Source organism: Archocentrus centrarchus, unplaced genomic scaffold (assembly GCF_007364275.1).
Source record: "Archocentrus centrarchus isolate MPI-CPG fArcCen1 unplaced genomic scaffold, fArcCen1 scaffold_54_ctg1, whole genome shotgun sequence".
Taxonomy (NCBI): Eukaryota; Metazoa; Chordata; class Actinopteri; order Cichliformes; family Cichlidae; genus Archocentrus; species Archocentrus centrarchus.
In genome coordinates this window covers 1494110-1514269 of record NW_022060276.1, presented here as the reverse complement: position 1 = coordinate 1514269, position 20160 = coordinate 1494110, and the positions used below count along the sequence as shown (strand labels likewise).

Below are 20160 nucleotides of genomic sequence, written 5' to 3'. Positions count from 1 at the left end.
CTATTTTACCATAAGGTTGATTTTTACAATAAAATACTGTAATGTATCATACATTTGCATTCCCCTATTTTCCCCTCAACACCACTTCTCTTGCCAAGATGCGCCTCTACTTTCTCTGCAAGCTGCGACGAGCCAGAGCCCCCATCATGTGCACATCCTACAGCATGCTCAAGAGTACCCTGACCAGCTGCATCACAGTGTGGTGTGGTGCCTGCACAGCATCTTGCCACAGGACCCTCCAGCACATTGTGAGAGCAGCTGAGAAGATCATCAGTGCCTAGTGGGTTAAGTAGATGAGTATGTGGGTTGCGCCCACATGACAAATCTTCTCTGCAAATGCCAAACAGCTTATTCTGCTATTGACATTTTTTTTTTGAACATCTGGCTTGTTAATACACACGGGAGCAACTTGGAGTTCAAAAGCTGTGTCCAAATTCAGGGGCTATATCCTTTGAAGGACCCGGTCTCTGCTGGCCAGGGCCTTTGGAGGATGCAGCCCTTGAATTTGGACAGAGCTTATATCTTGCCCAAGGATACTTTGGCATGTACACTGGAGCAGCCAGGAATCAAACCACCAACCTTCTGATTAGTAGCTGACCTGCTCTACCTCCTGAGCCACAGCCACCCTAGCTGGTTGAAGAAGGGGATGCCATCCCACAGCAGTGTGTTACCAGGGTGGTGAACAGCACGAGGAAGAGACTCCAGGCTGTTGTAAAATTTTCAATAAAGTTTATCTTTTGAAAAAATGTCGAGAGCTTTTATTGTGAAAGGCAGGAACCAGAAGAAGTTCTTTCGCACATGCGTAAAACGTTTCTAGTGCTGATAAGGAGCCGAAGCTGGAAGCGGTTTTATATTTGTGTAGCAGATAAATCTCTGAGCTGCTGAAGTAAAAATGTGTTCAATGGAGTATCTGAGAGAGTTTGTTAAGGAGAGACTAACTGCTGCGGCGGAAGAAATATTCGGAGCCTTTGTGAAAACCATCGTCGAGAATGAGGCAGAGATCAGTCAGCGCATACTGCGGGATATCACCGTGAAGTTCCCCAAAATAAAGTTACACAGAATAGGTACGTAACGCAACCAACGCTGCATAAACGTCTGCGTTTAACCACAGTGAAGCTGCGGACCGACGGATCAGTGCAGCGATAGCATGCATTCAGACGCGAAGAGTCAGGTAACGGTAACGAGTTCCGACCGCAAACTTCACCGAAAACGCTAGAGGCTGACGTCATCAGGTTAATGGACGGTGCATAACTGAAAAGGTTAACTGCGGGTTCGGGACGGCGGGTGGCATGAATTTAAACACAAGGGTGGTAACAGCTTAAAGAATGAGTAAGTTTGATAGCAAATCACATGACCTGCAGCTTTTGTTAAGCCTCTCCTTTAACACCCCCCCTCCTCTCTGGAACGGCTGAAGTTCTGTTCTCTACCTTTTATTGTAGGCTCTTTACCCGACAGTGGAAAGCACCTTGAGGTGACTGTTGTGATGAAACTGAATTGAACTGAATATTCTTCCATGTTTTCTTGGTGTTGGCTGGATTGGCAAAGCAAAAACCCCTCTTGGTGATCAGTTTTGTCTGTGAACTCAGGCTTTTTGCTTCAGGTTTGCTCACATAAAAAGGTGTTTGATGTTTGACTCTAATGTGTAATGGGTCCATAATAAGCACGCTGTAGGAAACATAGCCAAAGCCAAGGAATGAGTTGAAACTTTCCCTTTTTTTCTACCCTTGTCCACCTCCGTGGTGCTCAGCATCGCTGGTTCTGTGCATTTCCACAAAAGAAGTGCCTCAATCTCACCCTAACCCTCTGCAGGCCCTGCTTCACTACATCCATCAATCCTTGCTGTGCTCTTCCTCTCCTGCCTGTTAGCTCCAGTTTCCTCTGCTGAATCACTTCCGCACATTTTACCAGCATCCGCAATAGGGATGTTCCTGGAGACTAATTTCTTAGTCGACTAAACAAGGAAAACCAGTGAGACTGACCGACTAGTCTAAAGCTCAGAAACAGATATCACATGAGGTTTTAGGACCGTTTAATGTAAAACATCAAAAGCTGTCTAAACAAAGGCATTTGAAACCATTACCCACATTCTTCAGTAATGAATCGCACTTTAAATGCTGCTAACTGCAGCACCACACAGTCTGAACACTGCACCTTACACTCCACACAAAGAATGAAGACAAAACTGTAAAGTGATGTTAAATATATGAAAACGTGTTACCGCAAACGATGTTTACGCATCATTCAAATATGAGAAAATAACTTCCTAAAAGCTTGCGACTTGAAAGTGTGGCACATTTGTGAATGATGCTCGCTGTTCTACAGTTCAGGAAGGGTATCTCAAGAGTTCAAATCTAAATTGATAGTAAAACAGCACATCCATCCATTTTCTTCTTCTTATCCAGGGTGGGCCGAGGGGGCGGCATCCTGAGCATGGAGCCCAGACCTCCCTCTCCCCCAGCCTCCTCCAGCTTACCCCTGATTCAGACTTTGGTGCTGGGTCTTTGTAGAGCTATGACGTAACCTACCTAAGTGGCTGATGTTGCTGCGTTTATACCTGTGCAGGTGTGCTGCGTGTGTTAATTACCTTTCGGTCGTGCCCCGGTGTTTTCCACGTGGTGCCGGCCGACAGAAACATAAAATGCCGGGACTGTTTCTCCTCCTGGGTCCTTCTCTTTGCTGTGGTCAGTTTTTTAAGGCACAGACACATTTGTCCCTCTAGTTTTTTCACTTCTTTGTACAAACTTGGGGGGCATAGCCAGAAATGAAGGAATTGACAGTGTTTCCCAGGAAGTGTGCTTCAGGTTACACTGTAAATCTTCAAGAATAGATGTTAGATTCAACTCTTTGTGCACACAACGAAATGATCGTTCCAGATCGCTCATCCAGCATCTGCAGTCATGCAGCCAGAGACCAGCGCTACCGTTAGGCAATGTGGTTTAAGTGTCTTACCCAAGGACACAACGCAGCACAGGGACAGGGGCTCGAACCTGCAACTCTCCGGCTGCAAGGCAAGCACCTACTCACTGCGCCACTGCCACACAATATAAATAATTAACTAACTAACTAATGATAACTAATGATATTAGACCTGATAAAAGTATCAGGCCAAGATGAACAGAGTTATGGTATTTTGCTATAACAATGTCAGGGCTGCATTGTTACGCTATTACTGGCACTGGCATCTCTGGTACTGATGGGTGACAATAGTGATGATTAGTCAACTAGTCGCACACATCCTTAATCCACAACAAGACACTTGACACTCTGTCTCACTGTCATATCCAAAGAAATGCCATATGGGACTCTGTCACTTTTACTGCTGCAATTATTTTGCAGACCGATGCGGTGAGCAGAGACACGCACGCACACACACACACACACGCGCACACACACACTCACACAATGAGGTACCGGATGGCGCTCCCAGCTAAAATTTCTAGAGTGAGAAAAGGGATTTTATGTCATTCCACAAGGCTTTGAAATAAACTGGAAAACAAAGGTCATTTTATCTGTAATTTCACTTTGTTTTAGTTAGCTTTGTAAACTGTCTGATCATTTCTTAGTAACATTTACATTTCCTTTAATGGATTACACAGCAGTGGGGAATAAGTTTTATTACAGTAGAAGTCTTTCTGAAAGTGCTGTAACTAAGTTTAAGGATCTAATTCCTTCATTGTTATGCTCTTCAGTGCCAACACAGTGCAGAGCAGCTACCTAAACTCTGCTCCCAGTGAGGTCGATTATCTCGTCAATAGTTTTACATCCTCACTGTGTATAACTTTGGATACTGTGGCTCCTCTGAAAAGGAAAGCTTCAAATCAGAAGTGCCTGACTCCGTGGTATAATTCACAAACGCACAGCTTAAAGCAGATAACCCGAAAGCTGGAGAGGGAATGGCGTCTCACTAAATTAGAAGATGCTCATTTAGCCTGGAAAAAGAGTTTGTTGCTCTATAAAAAAGCCCTCCGTAAAGCTAGGACATCTTACTATTCATCATTAATTGAAGAAAATAAGAACAACCCCAGGTTTCTTTTCAGCACTGTAGCTAACACATTATCTGTTTAAACAAAATTTACCTTAGTACTGAGATGAGCGGAAGCTGTGGTGCATGTGCTTGACTTTCTTCATGTTGCATTTGTAATTTGTTGTTGCAACCACTGTGAGGCATTCAAGTTGGGCATGAGTCAGCCGGTTTCTCTGTTTTTCTCTGTCTGATTATAAATTGCTCCATTTTGCACACTGAATATAATGCGCAAGCTAGCTTGTAGAATCACTGCTGCCGTGTCGCGCGCTTTGTTGCCTCGGTGTGGCTGCAGCAGCGTGCCATTGGAAACAGTGCCTGTGTTGCCAGTTTCCATAGTATCCCCCATTTGGTACCAACTTCAGTTGAGGCAAAATGAGAAATAGAATGCAAGTGCCTGGAATGTAGAGTGCATTATATGTTCTCTCTGTGCTTGTCCTGTTGGACCTCAGTGCAGCTAACAGCTAAAAACAGCTAACTGATCATCTGCAGAGGAACGGTTTATTTGAAGAGTTTCAGTCAGGTTTCAGAATTCATCACAGTACAGAAACAGCATTAGTGAAGGTTACAAATGATCTTCTTAGAGCCTCTGACAGTGGACTCATCTCTGTACTTGTCCTGTTGGACCTCAGTGCAGCTTTGATACTGTTGACCATAACATTTTATTACAGAGATTAGAGCTTGCTATAGGTATTAAAGGTACTGCACTGCAGTGGTTTGAATCATATTTATTCATATATGCACATCAATTAGTTAAACTGCAGGAATGTCTTAAAGACATTAAGGCCTGGATGACCTCTAATTTCCTGCTTCTAAATTCAGATCAAACTGAAGTTCTTGTTCTCGGCCCCACAAATCTTAGAAACATGGTGTCTAACCAGATACTTACTCTGGATGGCATTACTTTGGCCTCCAGTAACACTGTGAGAAATCTTGGAGTCATTTTTGACCAGGATATGTCCTTCAATGCACACATTAAACAGATATGTAGGACTGGATATACAGATGCAGACACTTAAACTTGCCGCTGCCAGCCGGCTGGAAGTCCCCCTCCCTCTTCTGGGCATATCTACTTTCCAGCATGACCACACCCCTTTCCCTCAATTGCAGAGTGTCACCAAGAGATGGCGCTTTCTTCCCAAAAACTTTAACTTCTGTGATTCACAAATGTTCTGTCTACATTTCATGCTGAAGTATTTTCACTGGCTAAAAGAAAGCTACTACCACTGGTGGAGAAAGATTTGAAGATCTAAAATAGATGGATAAAATATTAGTCAGTATGACCTTTCACACATTTTCCACTGCAAATCGCCAAACATTCTTTTCATCAGTTTATTTCAGTGAATCTAATAACTAAGTATGTAAATAAATAAATAGGTTTTTAAAAAGTAGCGCTGCACTGAGGAATCCAAGCTGTCACCCTTTTTAGTCTCCTGTTAGAAGTTCCATGAACGCAGCTTCGAGCGAAGCATCCAAAGAAGAGCTTTGGATGACCTTCAAGAAGCCTGGAACAGCTCTCCAGGCTTCAAGAAGCCTGGAGAGCTGTTCCTATTTCAGAAATTACAGAAAGCTGCCTCAGAGAGATCAGACTGTGCTGAAGAATACAGGAGGTCATACCAAATACTGACTTTCAGCCTCCATTTTTAACCTTATAAACTGCATTCATGTATATTTCAGTAAATGGCTGCACCTATTTCCTGTAAAATATAAAGAAATTAGAGATTTTGGAGCAGTACTGAACCACCAAATTAAAGTGTATTAGACCAGCTAAAGTTATGGACGTGGGGGCAGGGAGACGGTCTGGGTATATGTGGCTGAGAGCAAAGCTCATGGTGCTTTCCAGAAAATGGGACGTTCAAAGACCACCAATAAAATGCCAGCTTAGAACACTTTCTGAATTCCATAAATTTAAGGTTTTCCAGCTTGACATTCAGTTTTTGGTGCGGACACTGTGCCACAGTGCAATTTTAATTTACAGCAAAAGACGAAGTAGTTTCTCACCTCACATCGGCAGCAGTGAGAGCTGCACAGCTGTTCCAAGTCTGCCTCATATATAGGACATACATATAGAGCTTTCCACTCATAGTGTTGTGAATGGATAGCTCTAGGTTGTTTAAAATGGCAATTCTTCAACAGTTGATGCGGTATATTTTTAACCCCTTGAAGATGAAAACATTTTATTTAAAATCTAATGTGACAGCATACAGAGCCAAACTGATTAATATGGTTGTGACTTTCTTCAGTTTACACCTCACTATATTCCTCATTTGCACAGTTTAGAAGTCACAGTTCACTGTAGTCTTACCTCTGTGCAACACCACATTGGATTTTAACTCAAACAATATGTGATTAAAGTGAGCTTTAAAGAGCTTTTTTTCGCCAAAAGCAGTGTAAACTCTACCCTTTTCATTTCCACATTTAATGCATGGATCGGATAAAGCTGTTATATTTATTGTTCTTTTCTTGAGTTACATAGCTTTGTGTCCACTAGTTATATTGCACTACTCTCAGTGGTGTGTGTTTGCAGAGCCTTGGAGATATGCCCACCCCACGCTTCCTCTATGATATTGTCTCCATGCTTCCAGTCTCTGCAAAGGACTCAGAGGACTCAGGACTTTCAGACCTTTTGCAGTCAAACTCTTCTCTCCTGTCAGATCTTCCAGGTGTTGCTTAATTAAGGAATGTTTATTAACAATATTTGCAGGCAAACATGCATCTTATTTTCAGAGCGTCCTAACAGACGAGGGCTTCACACTCTGTGTCATCAAGTCACATGCTCCAATCAGATTCAGGGGCCTTCAATGACCCGTAGGACCAACCATTATCACAGAATATTACATCCATAATATTATCCAACTGTTCACTGTCACTGAATTAGCAAGCTGGCACTGCGTTTAGCATTGAGCATTAGCAAGCTAATGATAATTAGCCCCACCCCCTATCACACGTGCACCAGGCTGAATTTTTTTCTGGCTAGAAACTTGTGTTGTAAGGTCATGATCGTACAATATGAAAAGTATGGAATTATTGACAAAATTGACAAATATCAATCAATCAGAAATAATTATTTCCACGATTAAAGGTACAGCAAGTCATTTTTTAGGTTAATCAATAGAAAAAAGATGCCCTTGTCCAACAAATTGTGGAGCCAACTCTATGTGAGCAGCATGCTTTCACTGTAGTGCCCTGCTGTTTTTGTTTTTTCTCCATTTTCATCACAAAAGTAACCTGTTTGTATCGCTAATGATTACAGTGGCTGTAATAAGGCCAGCAGGTGTTATGGTTAAAATGTTTTGCTCAAATGCATGTTTTCCAATGATCACAGGAGTAACCTAAATCATACGTACCTTTTTCCCTGTAGATCTACCACAGCAGGATGTGTGCAGTACGGATAAAGTTCTCATAGACCAGCAGCTCTGTACTGAGGAGAGGATCTCCAGTTTGGACCAGGAGGAAGCAGACTCTCTGCTGATTAAAGAGGAACAAGAGGAGCGCTGCTTCACTGAGAGTGCAGAGCTGCATGTACTGAAGCAGGAAACCAGCAACTTCATGGTGACTTGCAGTAATGAGGAAAGTGACCTTAATGAACCTGAAACAAACACTGACCAGTTCATCTCTCACAACTCTCCTGTAGTTAAGAACCATTACCAGGAAGTAAGCAACCATGTGGACTCAGGAATAACAAGCAATGCAAAGCTGAAGCCAAAGAAGAGACAACACCGAAACAAAAGTTACAATGTCCACAACTTTCCCTTCTCAGAGAGTGACAATAACATTACTACAGGTAAAAAAAATAAATAATTTATATGAGTAACTGGTAGGACTGTATAATGTGGATCTTGTAATGGATATCTTCACACAGGGTTGACAGAACACATGGCAGTCAATCAAATGTAGGGCTGCAACGATTCCTCGAGTAACTCGAATAATTCGATCATAAAAAATCCTTGAAGCAAATTTGTTGCTTTGATGCTTCGTTTAAACTCTGCAGTGCTCAAGTGTCTCGTTTCACCTGTATCAGCAGCGTTACAGTGCTCCGTCGTCTTCTTCTTGTGGGTTTAATGGCAGTGGTCAAACCAGCTTAGAGCTGCATTACCACCACCTACTGGAATGGAGTGGATCGGGAGTTAGAAAAAAGATTCTAAAAAGTTCTCCGTTGCTGTGACGGGTTCCCTTTAACACTGAGTGGATCATCGCTGACATGTTTTTCCACACCTCCACTGCTCTCTGCTCTGTTTGTGTGTTGTGCTCGCTGTGCTGAGAATTTCAGCTGTTATTTTTTTCTCTACTTCAGCTCCCAGAATGGATCGCTATAACCACGGACATACTGCTAGCGAGTGCTATTAGCACTAGCAATCGTTCGCTACCTGAAGGACCCCTTCCCCCTCAAAATATTTTTTATACTTTAATCCCTGGTTAGTGACTAAATAGACCTGCAGTATTTAGGAGAATGCTTGTGAATACAATTACAACATTACGCTCTTGCAGCCCCCAGTTTTTCAACAAAACCACTGATAACACAACAGCAGCAGGCAACTGTTTTACATGCAGTCTGTCTGTGCAAGCACAAAGAGGCGGAGCTGTTATAGAGACGGTGAGCTCAGGTGGAGCGAAGGGAAACATTTTTCTAGCGTCCAAAAGAAACTTTTTTTTCCCTGTAACCACTAATAAACCTTTACTGGGAAACAGCTGGAGGTCCTTCATCAACCACCTGATCAGTAAGTGAAGAAAAGAGAACTTTGTAGCTGCTCCATCCACCCTGTTTGTTTCACACAGGGAAAAACTGCAGTACAGAAGTTAAAATATGCAGATGAATTGTTAACCTTATACCTCTGAACTTGTCGAATGTGACACAGCATACTTAAAAAGTGCCGCCATTTGCGGACTCTGGCAACAAATACCGTAATACCCCTATATGGCTGTGAAGTGTATTTTCTGAGCTTTCGGGAACCGTTTGAATTTTTCCAATAGGACAAACAGTCACGGAGTTACAGTAAGAAGCCAGCTGATCAAAGTTCCTTTGATCAGCCAACTCCACACTGATACACTACGTGTTAATCAGCTGTTCACCGCTAGTAAGGGCAAGTAACCGGTACTTCAGCGGCAATCACCTGGCGTTATAGGGTTAATAGGAAAAAAGTATTTCTTATACGATTACTTGAGTAATCGATGGAATAATCAATAGAATACCTGATAACTAAAATAATCGATAGTTCCAGCCCTAATCAAATGCAAATAACTGTCTCTGCACCTTCCCTCTTCATGCCCCCCCGCCCAACAAAAACAAACAAAAAAAAAAACCAAAATCAGACCACCTTAAAATAAATTACCTAAAAATCAGAGGAAGAAAATGAGTCAAAGCTAAAACAAGATACACCTTTTTCAGCTGCACTAAAGAACTAAACAGTTAATTGTGCTTTATTAACCATTATATCTCTCCTAAGTACATGTTAGTAAATTAATTAATTAAAAATAATATTTAGTTTAGCCCCTGTGGAAACTTGGTTGTCCCTAGTCTCCCTCAGAATGCTGTCAAAGTTTTGCAGAGTTGGGAATTGAACATCTTGCAGACTGGGGCCTCAACCAGATGCTCCCAGCACATTGTCACTACATGTTTGGGCAGGACAACTCAAAACTAGATGGTAATCAGTAGAGATCTTAGCTCCTATCTTCACCCGAAGACAAATGATGATACGGTTACAAAATTAGTCAGGCCATTTATCCCAATCACAGCCCTCCCGATCTCCACGTGAGTGATGAAGGCCCTCAGTGAAACAATGTCGTTCTCAAGGTGGCTGCAGTTCAGAAGGTAGAGTAAGTCATCTACTAATTGGAATATCAGAGGTTCGATCCTTGGCTTCTACAGTCTGCATGCCAGAGTATCCTCGGGCAAGATGCTGAACTGGAGAGGAAATGGTGTCTCTAGTTTAGAAGATCTTCATTTGTCCTGTAAAAAGAGTTTGTTGCTCTATAAAGAAGTCCGCCGTAAATCTACGACATCTTGCTATTGATCACTGAAAATAAGAACAACCCCAGGTTTGTTTTCAGCACTGTAGCCAGGCTGACAAAGAGTCAGAGCTCTGTAGAGCCAAGTATTCCTTTCACTTTAACTAGTAGTGACTTCATGGATTTCTTTACAAATAAAATTATTCATAACCATCTCAAAGGCATACAGTACCAGTCAAAAGTGTGGACAATCCCCATGTGTCTAGACTTTTGACTGGTACTGCATCTTTATGTTCAGCTACTTTCAGTACTACTGATATTTGTTTAGGCCATTTCTTAATGCTCAAGTTCATACTTGCGTACTTGCTAGTTCGTATTTGGGACGTTCACATGGGAGAATGGACTTGATGAGGATGGGAGGACAGCGTGATTTGAACAATGGGAACACCAGCGTACTTGATGAACTCCCAGCTAATTTCCAGTGTTTTTTCCACATTCCAGCTTAAATTTAATGTGTACAATGGAAAATGCCCACAATACACCTAATAACTAGAGTTCTTTAAAATTTAAATTTTTAAGCACTTTGGCGAAATGCTTGGCTATAAAAATCTTTCTGAACTGTGTATATATCATACATGTATACACAGCTCACACTGCTGACTGAACAAAGGCAAACAGGTCAGATGTTACAATTATTTTATTTTTATTCCAGAAGACTCCCAATACTTGCAACAGACAGCTGGTGTTTAGAATAGAGTTGAATAAATATTAAAAACATATAATTTAATCAGTTCTGGAGCAGGCTTCACAATGTCCACAACCAGCATCAACATGCTGCTCCTGATGTTTCTGCTCTCGCCTCTCACTGTACACCCTCAATAAAATATTTTTAACGTGAGTTTTCAATCTAAATAAACTGTTGTGGGTCTAGGGCACGTGGGAGTAACATATGATTGTGAACGAAAACAACAATAAACAGCCGTGATTGAAAGAAAGGACTACAAGTAAAAGTTAATGCAAATAAATATGGTATTTATTGTAAAAATGTTTCCCAAGAACTAACTCAAAACAATCTCCAGCCTGAAGATGCAGTCCTTTCTGTGAGGGGAAAAAGAAAGATGTAAAGTTAAACAGCCCCAAAAGAAAAGTCCACAAACAAAACCTATTCACTCTGAAAACCAACCAACAGGTGTATAATATTTACTACTCATGGATTTATTCCCAATATTGTCAGCAGATGAGACATGCAACCCTCCAGTCTCCAGACTGCTGGTTATAAGCTAACATTATGCCAGCTAATGTTCTAAAAATCACACTTTCCACCAGACAGTTTGGTTATGTCCTCACATCATGTAGGAGTTTATTTGCTAAGGGTCCCAGTCCAACAATGTTTGATCCATTTCAAAGAAAGTTTCACTAACAGCAGGAAAGTTCAAGATATCCTCCACAACTCACTTCAGTATCGCTGTCATACTGAAATGTAGCTAGGATTATGAACTTGAGCAGGGAGGGGTAAGAAAACAGTTCTCGGTTGGCTGCGATCTGCTGACATCAGTGATATTTTACACACTGTAACTTTAAAAAGCCTTTGCTTGATCCAGCTGCCTTAGCTAATAACAGACTGATTTCTAACCTTCCTATTTAAAAAAAAAAATTATGACAAGTTGTAAAATAGCTAAGTATTATTTGTAGATCATTATTTGTATTTGTAGACAGTTTATTTCAAGAGTTTCTGCCAAGATTTAGAGTTCACAGAAACTGCACTAATAAAGATTATCAATGATCTTTGACAGTGGACTCATTAGTGTTTGTCCTGATCGTAGTGATCTTAGTCCAGCATTTGATATTATTGATCACTCCATTTTACTACAGAGACTAGAATATACCATTGGTATTAAAGGAAATGCATTCCCTGGTTTGGAATGTACTGACCTGATGGATTCAGATTTGCACAGGTAAACGTGGAGTCTTCCTCACACACAACAGTTGATAGATCATTGTCAGGTTATACATGCTTCCCTTAAGCAGTATTATTAGAAAACACTTGCTACATTCTCATAGTGATGCTGAAAAACTAGACCACACATTTGTTACTTCTAGGCTGGATCTCCCAGAAAAGCATTCACCTGAGCAGGTGTGGCTCCAGAGCAGTGGTAGATGTGCGTAAAATGTCATGTAGGTGGAGTCACTCAGTCTGGATCTGAGCAGTTGTTGTTGAAGTTCAGAACAGAGAAAACCTGCTCACACAAACATGTGGAGCCAAACAGGCCAAACATTTTCTTTGTTCATCTCTGGAAACTTGATCTTGCCCAGCTGCTGGTGTGGTGCCAAAAAGTGATTTTAGATGAAATTTTATGAAGGCCTTAGAAATAAAATAAAGAAATGACCTGTTTTGCAAGTATCTTGGACTGTGTTTTTATATCTACATTATAATCAATCCAGTTATTTGTGGCCACATCAATTATCTTTATAGAACTGTAATGCTATATTTGTTGCAACTTCTGCTGACCCCCTGGGCACATCTCTGAAAAAAGAGGTTTTTTCCTGATAAATAAAGGATACGTGATTGTAGCTTCTACTTGTGACAGGAGAGTTCTTTCTTACTCAGAATGAACTGATATCATTCATGAGAGATATGTTTGACAGATGAACCCTGACTACCGAGGGTTGAGACCAGGAAGCAGAGTTGTCAGAATAATCATACTCTGGATCTTGTCCTGACATATGGCATAGAAACTGAAGACTTAACAGTATTCCCTGAAAGCCCCCTCCTCTCTGATCATTTCTTAGTAACATTTACATTTACTTTAATGGATTACACAGCAGTGGGGAATAAGTTTTATTACAGTAGAAGTCTTTCTGAAAGTGCTGTAACTAAGTTTAAGGATCTAATTCCTTCATTATTATGCTCTTCAGTGCCAACACCGTGCAGAGCAGCTACCTAAACTCTGCTCCCAGTGAGGTCGATTATCTCCTCAATAGTTTTACATCCTCACTGCGTATAACTTTGGATACTGTGGCTCCTCTGAAAAGGAAAGCTTCAAATCAGAAGTGCCTGACTCCGTGGTATAATTCACAAACGCACAGCTTAAAGCAGATAACCCGAAAGCTGGAGAGGGAATGGAGTCTCACTAAATTAGAAGATGCTCATTTAGCCTGGAAAAAGAGTTTGTTGCTCTATAAACAAGCCCTCCGTAAAGCTAGGACATCTTACTACATCTTACTATTTTTAAGATTAGGCTTAAAACTTTCCTTTATCATAAAGCTTATAGTTCGGGCTGGATCAGGTGACCCTGAACCATTCCTTAGTTCTGCTGAGAGAGAGAGAGATGCTGGTGTTACTGTCACACTGAAGCTCAGTCAGCTCCGGCTACAGGTGCAGCTGCAGGTGAGGTGGAGCATCATTCAATAGCGGCAAAATCCCAAAAATGTTAGTTGAACGTTAACTACTGCATACTGCTTCATTTGCACAACCGTACTGCCAACCATGACCTCCCGCAGAGCTGGAAGTGTGTGGTGCAGGGCTCAGTTTGTGACAAGTGTCTCTGGAAAAGTTGCAGCTTTGTTTGCAGCTAAGTCTGCGGGGTTGGGGGTGTCCCCTTGGTGCCAAAGCAAAGTCCGTATATACAAAGGGTGCGCTGTATGTACACAGAACACTGCGTCGGTGGAGGATTTCAGTTTTCTGGGCTAGCTCAAAAAGTCTCCAAAAGTCACCGTGAAAAGTCACTGAATTTCTCACTAGTCACTTTTTGGGGGAAAAAAAGTTGCTAAGTTGGCAACACCGTGTCTCAACTATGACCCCCACCCAAGGTGCACAGCATTGCACATCATGGGCTGTGATTGGGTAATTATTTAATCCTCTTCCTTTTTTAGGTTTTGAAGCAGTTGGCAGATATCCATCACACGACGCTGCCTTCATGAGTTAAAAAGAGGAATTGCATTCTGAGTTGTATTCATTGCTTGGGTCGGTGGGCCAAAAATAATACATGTATGGACTCGCGGGCCAAATAAAGTCCCAGCTCGGACCAAGTTTGGCCCGTGGGCCGTAGTTTGGACCCCCCCGCTTTAGATGGTGTACTGGCACAAAAAAACATAATTATTAGGTTACCATTTGTGGTTAAAATGTATTTGAACAAATTTTCCTCTCATCACAGCAGTAACCTTTTTTTATGTGTCTATTGATCTCTTTAGAACAATATGCATGCAAGGAGGAGGTTCTTGATGACAACTGGCTCTTTAACCTGGAGAATAACTCTGGTCTGGACCACGAGGACCTAGGATCTCTACAAATTAAAGAGGAACAGGAGGAACTCTTTACAAATCAGGAGGGAGAGCAGCTTGTACTGGAGCAAACAAACAATCCATTTACAGGAACTTCAATTTTTGAGGAAATAAATTCCTGTAAACAAGAGCCCAACAGTTGCCAAATCCTCCCTCATAAATCTCTGTGCCAGAAAAGAACAGATGAGAAACCATATTCTTGCAACACCTGCGGGAAGAGATTTAAATATGTATCAACACTGAAAGTACACATGAGCATTCACACAGGTGAGAAGCCGTTCTCTTGTGAAGCATGTGGGAAAAAATTCAGGAGAAAAGATAACATGTTGGTCCACATAAGAACTCACACAGGTGAAAAGCCTTTTCCTTGCAATATCTGTGGGAAAGCGTTTAGTGACCGATCAAATCTGATATGTCATGTTAGATATCACACAGGCGAGAAGCGACATTCTTGCGAAACATGTGGGAAAAGGTTTTATCATAAAGGTAATTTGACTGTCCACATGGCAACTCATACAGGTGTAAAGCCTTACCACTGCAGCACGTGTGGAAAAAGATTTATCCGCTTAGAAAAGCTGAAGAGCCACATAAGCACTCACACAGGCGAGAAGCCATATTCTTGTGAAGCGTGTGGGAAAAATTTCCGAAGACGCGATAAAGTACTGAACCACATGAGAACACACACAGGTGAAAAGCCTTACCCCTGCAAGATCTGTGGGAAACCATTTAGAGATGCATCAAATTTGATCCGTCATGTTAGATTTCACACAGGTGAGAAGCCATATTCTTGTGGCACATGTGGAAAAAGATTTACACAGAGCGGTAATTTGACTGCCCACATGCGAACGCATACACGTGTAAAGCCTTACCAATGCAACACATGTGGGAAAAGATTTGCCTGCATATCAAAATTGCAAAGGCACACAAGTACTCACACAGGTGAAAAGCCATATTCTTGTAAAACCTGTGGAAAAGGTTTCATTCAAATGAGGGACTTGACTGTCCACATAAGGACCCATACAGGTGATAAGCCGTATTCTTGTGAAACGTGTGGTAAAGGTTTCAGTCAGAACAGTCATTTGAATGTCCACAGGAGAACTCACACAGGTGAGAAGCCATTTGCTTGCAAAATCTGTGGTAAAAGTTTCAGCCAGAATAGTCATTTGACTGTCCACATGGCATCTCACACAAGTGAGAGTTCTTATAAAACATTTGGAGAACGTTTTACTCAAAGTGGTCTGACTGTTCACATGAGAACTCACACAGCTGAGAGGCAGCACCTTTGCGAGGCCCCCAGCAAAGGTTTCAGTTCCATGTCAGCACTGACAGATCACACCAGGATCCACACGGATGAGGGGGCGTATTCTTGCAAAACATCCGAGAAGTTGTAGTCAGAGCAGTGACTGATGGTGTACGTGAGAAATTATAAATAAAAGCTTCAAAGCTTAAGGACGAGGTCCATTCCATGAGCTTTGATGTCAGCACTGAGTCCTGCAAAACATGAAAGATTTCACTTGAGACAAAACAAATAGGGGAAAATTACATTGAAATAAAAATGCCACATGAGTGTTGTCATTAAGAAGTGGGGAGAATACTGCAAAGACCTGGCACAGAACTAGACCTGGGCCTTCAGTGGATCCATCACCTCTTCACTGAAGCCTCATCAAAAATGGTCTCATTGGAAGGGCGGCTGTTCTCGAGGAAGGGAAACTGGGAGAAAAACCTGAAGTATGCCAAATTATAGAAGAACTACTGAAAATGAGGTCGTGTGGAGTGATTAATCCAAATTTGTGGTTCAAATTGTCATTGTGTGTATGGAGGAGGTCAGGAGAGAGGAGCGTGTTTTCAGCCACGCTGTTATGCATTTCAGCCAGTGATGTTGGGGATCTTGTCAAAATTGAAGGAGTTATCGTAGCAGGAAAGTACGGTCCATGCATCTGGAAAGAATCTGATTGGCAGCAGCTTTTTTTTTCACCATGACAATGATCCCAAACACATTGTCAGTGCAATCAAACCTGGATAGAAAAACACATTGTGCAACACTATCAATCATGGATTGGCCTCCCCAGGGCCCAGACCTGAGCATTATGGAAGCAGTGTGAGATAATGAATGGAACAAAAGGCAGCCAGCATCCAAAGAAGAACTTTGGAGTGTCCTTAGCGAAGCCTAGAGAACTATTCCTGAAGACTTAAAATATAATTAAGGCTGGGTTGAAGAATAATGGTGGTCATATTGATTTTCAAGCTCAATAGAATTGTACAAACTTTGTTTTTACCTTATGTACTGTATTTCTGTTTGTTTGCATGTCTTAATAAATCACTGCACCCATTTTCAAGCAAAATGTAAAGAAATGAGAGGTTGCTCAAGACTTTAGCACAGTACTGTAACACTGTGTGTGTGTGTGTGTGTGTGTGTGTGTAAATTTACTATTTCTTTTGAAAAAATGTGAAATGACATCTTGTGTAAATAGGTCTAAACTTTAAAACAAAATTAGAATTTTGACATGGATTTATCAGTTTACACATGGGACAACAACTCGAGCGTTGTTTTATAGATAATATTTGTCTCCATTTTGCTAAGTGACACATGGAATTGGCTATTAGTGAGTTTTTGCTACTAAACTCTATTGACAGATACCTCTACAAGGTAGTTAGTAAACCCAAACTTTATTTTTTTAAAGGTAAATAGATGGTGTTTCTTTAGAAATTTGGCAGTACAATAAAACTGGACAAAAGCATGAGACACGTCACCGAACTTTGACATTTAGGATTTTTTTTTTACCAGAGGAACACAAACTTCTTGAACCTTATTTTTACTGAAAAACTGTGTGTACAAAATTGTGTATATTCTTTGTCAGTACATGACCTGGAGATGTAACTGTAAATTCTACCTCAGTAGTGTTTGGATTATGTTTTCTCCATAGAATCCTCCCTGCTAACTAGTCTTTATTTTTATTGTTTTACAATGTTTCATCTTGTTTCTGTTTTGCAGTCAGATAAACTTGGCAGTATTGTCAAAGGTGCTATAGAAATGAACTACAAATTAATTTTGTCTGAGGCTTTTATAAGAATGTCTTTCCAGTGCTCATTAGTCAAAATGATGTTCATGAAATGATGGACTGACTGACTGTTGTAACCATGAGCATCATTAGACTAAATGGTGTATATAGTGTTCAATGCTTGTTGTTTTTCCAAATGTGTATTCTAACATTAAAGCTTCATAAAGTTATAAGGATACCAGATTCACATTAAGTCTGAGGCTACAGTCAATGTTCCAGATTTGGACCTTAGAATTCTTCTCAAAGAGATGAAGAGTTGATTTCTAACATGCAGGACATGTTTAATGTTTCAGCTTACTTTCTGATTATGATACATTATACACTTGGTTAATTTCATTAGTCTCTTGGTCTCATAGTGAGCAATCCTCAGACAACCTGTCTGTGACATGTAGGCTGAAACATTCTCCAAAGTTGTGTTTTCTCATCTGTAACACAACAGTCACAGAGAATATTTGGCTCAAGGGTTTTGTTTTTACTAATAGGCTGCACATGTTTCAAAGCAGCTGGTACACAGCCTGATGACAAAGAAGTGTTTAATATAAGCAAAATACTAGGCCCAGTATGAGGGACCAAGCTGGCAAAAACAAACTGGCACAGGTGTATTTTCAAATTGTGGGTTTTATTGTACCCTAAAAAGACAAAAATGTTATGAATACAAACAATTCTTAAAAATCAATGGGCCCATAAAAGAGGTCGCCTAAACAAAATGTACAAAAACCATATTTAACAGAACTCAACTAACTGACCTGGCCAAATGAGAGCCAGCTCAACCTATATAGTAATGGAATAAACCATTTTAAATGCCACAGGGGGAGCCAGAGTCCAACTATATTTGAAAAACACAAAAAAGAACCCATTCCCCATCCATGTGGTTACAACAGATGGCTAAGTCCACTTGATTAGCTTCTGCACTTAAAACAGCTCCACCCTCCACATCCTTTTTTGCTCAAACAAGGAAGAACTGGAGCAGCAGGCAGGTAACTCAAGGAAAACCGCAAAGAATTACTGGAGCTTATAAGTCACTGAAATCAATGTTAGTTAATTATGCACCATTATTTAAGATCTCACATTGTAACATAGCATAATAAATTAACTACATTTAACTTCAGTAACTATAAACTAAAGATTAAGGTATAAAACCCAACTATATTAAGTTTATACAAATATAAATAAATATTACCAGACTCTTTAAATTGTGTGGTTTCAGACAACATCACACCCAGTAATGTGAAGAGTTTCCTTGAGAAGACAAGAGGGGATGATATCTTGAGGGGAATTATAAGATCTTAAATGAGAGACCACTTCCTTTAAATCACCGGCTCAAACTGCTGAAAAAGCAGTTAGGAAGTGGACCGTGATCAACAGTGTTAATTTCTTTGATGAAGTATTGTCGTCACAGATTTCGTCAAGGACCCTTTTTGTCATGACGAAAATGAGATGATTACTAAATTAAAACCCCCTAAAAGGATTAAAAAGATGACGATTCGTCAAGACGAAACCATTTTCGAAAGCATAAATTAATTTTCTTGCGAAGTTAATTAACACTTTCGTCAACAGCCTTCTTCTTCCTGCTCTTGTCGGAGACGGTCGCACTATCTCTCTCTCCCTGCCCTCCCCATCTCTCCGCTTGCTGCTTGCTGTGAGAGCGTCTTTTACACACTGTCCGAATAAGAACAAGATTGAAACATGGATCTGGCAAACTGGGCATTCTCCATCATTGACCGAATTTTTTCCACTATGAGACCCGGGACAGGGGAGCCTGCGTGTCCGAGTGGAACAGACCCGGTTGGATACGTCATCGACTCTTGGAGCTCGTGGAGACCGGTGTGCTTCTCAGCCCTTGGAGTGGAAGACGTGGAAGACGCATATATATTCGGCTTTTTGGTAGCGGTATCTTCTCTGTTTGGGCTCGGTGGATACCTGCTTTACTGGCAAATTAAGAAAATCTGGACGGCGGTTCGACATCTGCAGAGGCTGCCGACCCAGGTGGAAGGGCTGAGCAGAGCCGTACAAACTCAGACTCAAAGCCTGGTGGACCTGAGCCGCAAGATTAGCGAGCTCGCAGGCGAGAGGGGTTAGATCAGGAGATATAGTTCGGTTCTGCACAGTGAGGACGGCAATCAACGAATTTGGAATATTGGATTTTCGAATGGTTTCCCAGTAAGACTGAAGGCTGTTGGAAAAACAAGCAGCCTGTTCCAAAACAACATTTGTTATCAGGAATTCGGCTCCCCTGCCGGCCTTGGGTTGGCAACCATATCTCTCTCCAGGGCTCTGTGTGCGGCTGCTCTTCCCCCCACTCCGCGTTGTGATTTGTGAAGCTGGGTCTGGTGTATCACGGCCGCTGATGAAATTCCACCACTATCAGCGAACTGTTTTGGCTGGAACCTGGCATCTGGCTCCACAATGCCCCCACCTCTCGTCTCCGTCTGCATTCCCTCCTGATCTGACCTCACCTACCGCCGCTGTCCTAGCTTTACATGTGCAAATGCTTTGCTAAGGTGGTTTTTTTGGACCCTGGTATAGTGCTCTTTTTGAGCACTGTACCAGATGACTTTTTTTTTAACCTAACTTCCCCATGATGTGTTGTTTTCTCCTCCTGCCAAAGGTAGCGCTGCAAGTCGGCTGCATGACCCGAGGACACATGTCCCCCCATGTGTGTTGTGTTTTTGTGTATTCTTGGATGGTGTTCTGTAACTGCAATTTCCAATGTGTGAACTTGTTCACCCACATGGCAATAAAACTTCATTCATTCAAAACTTCATTCATTCAACACGAAAGTGTTAATTAATTTCGTCATTGTTTTTATCCTTTTAGGTGGTTTTAATTAGTTAATTTTAATGAAATTAACAC

General features: G+C 41.3%; 1 protein-coding gene across 3 annotated transcripts; it reads left to right on the top strand.

The window, feature by feature from the left end:
• Positions 1-812: 812 nt before the first annotated feature.
• Positions 813-17483, top strand: LOC115777474 (gastrula zinc finger protein XlCGF57.1-like). 3 transcript variants are annotated; one of them, XM_030725383.1, is made up of 3 exons: positions 813-1064; positions 7383-7805; positions 14159-17483. In XM_030725383.1, the coding sequence occupies exons 1-3, from the start codon at positions 893-895 to the stop codon at positions 15637-15639; spliced, it is 2076 nt and encodes a 691-aa protein (XP_030581243.1). In that variant the 5' UTR covers positions 813-892; the 3' UTR covers positions 15640-17483. The 3 variants fall into 3 exon arrangements, with proteins under 3 accessions (XP_030581243.1, XP_030581245.1, XP_030581244.1); XM_030725385.1 differs by lacking the exon at positions 14159-17483 and having other exon boundaries at positions 7383-7573; positions 7656-7764; XM_030725384.1 differs by lacking the exon at positions 813-1064 and adding an exon at positions 1254-1329.
• Positions 17484-20160: the final 2677 nt, after the last annotated feature.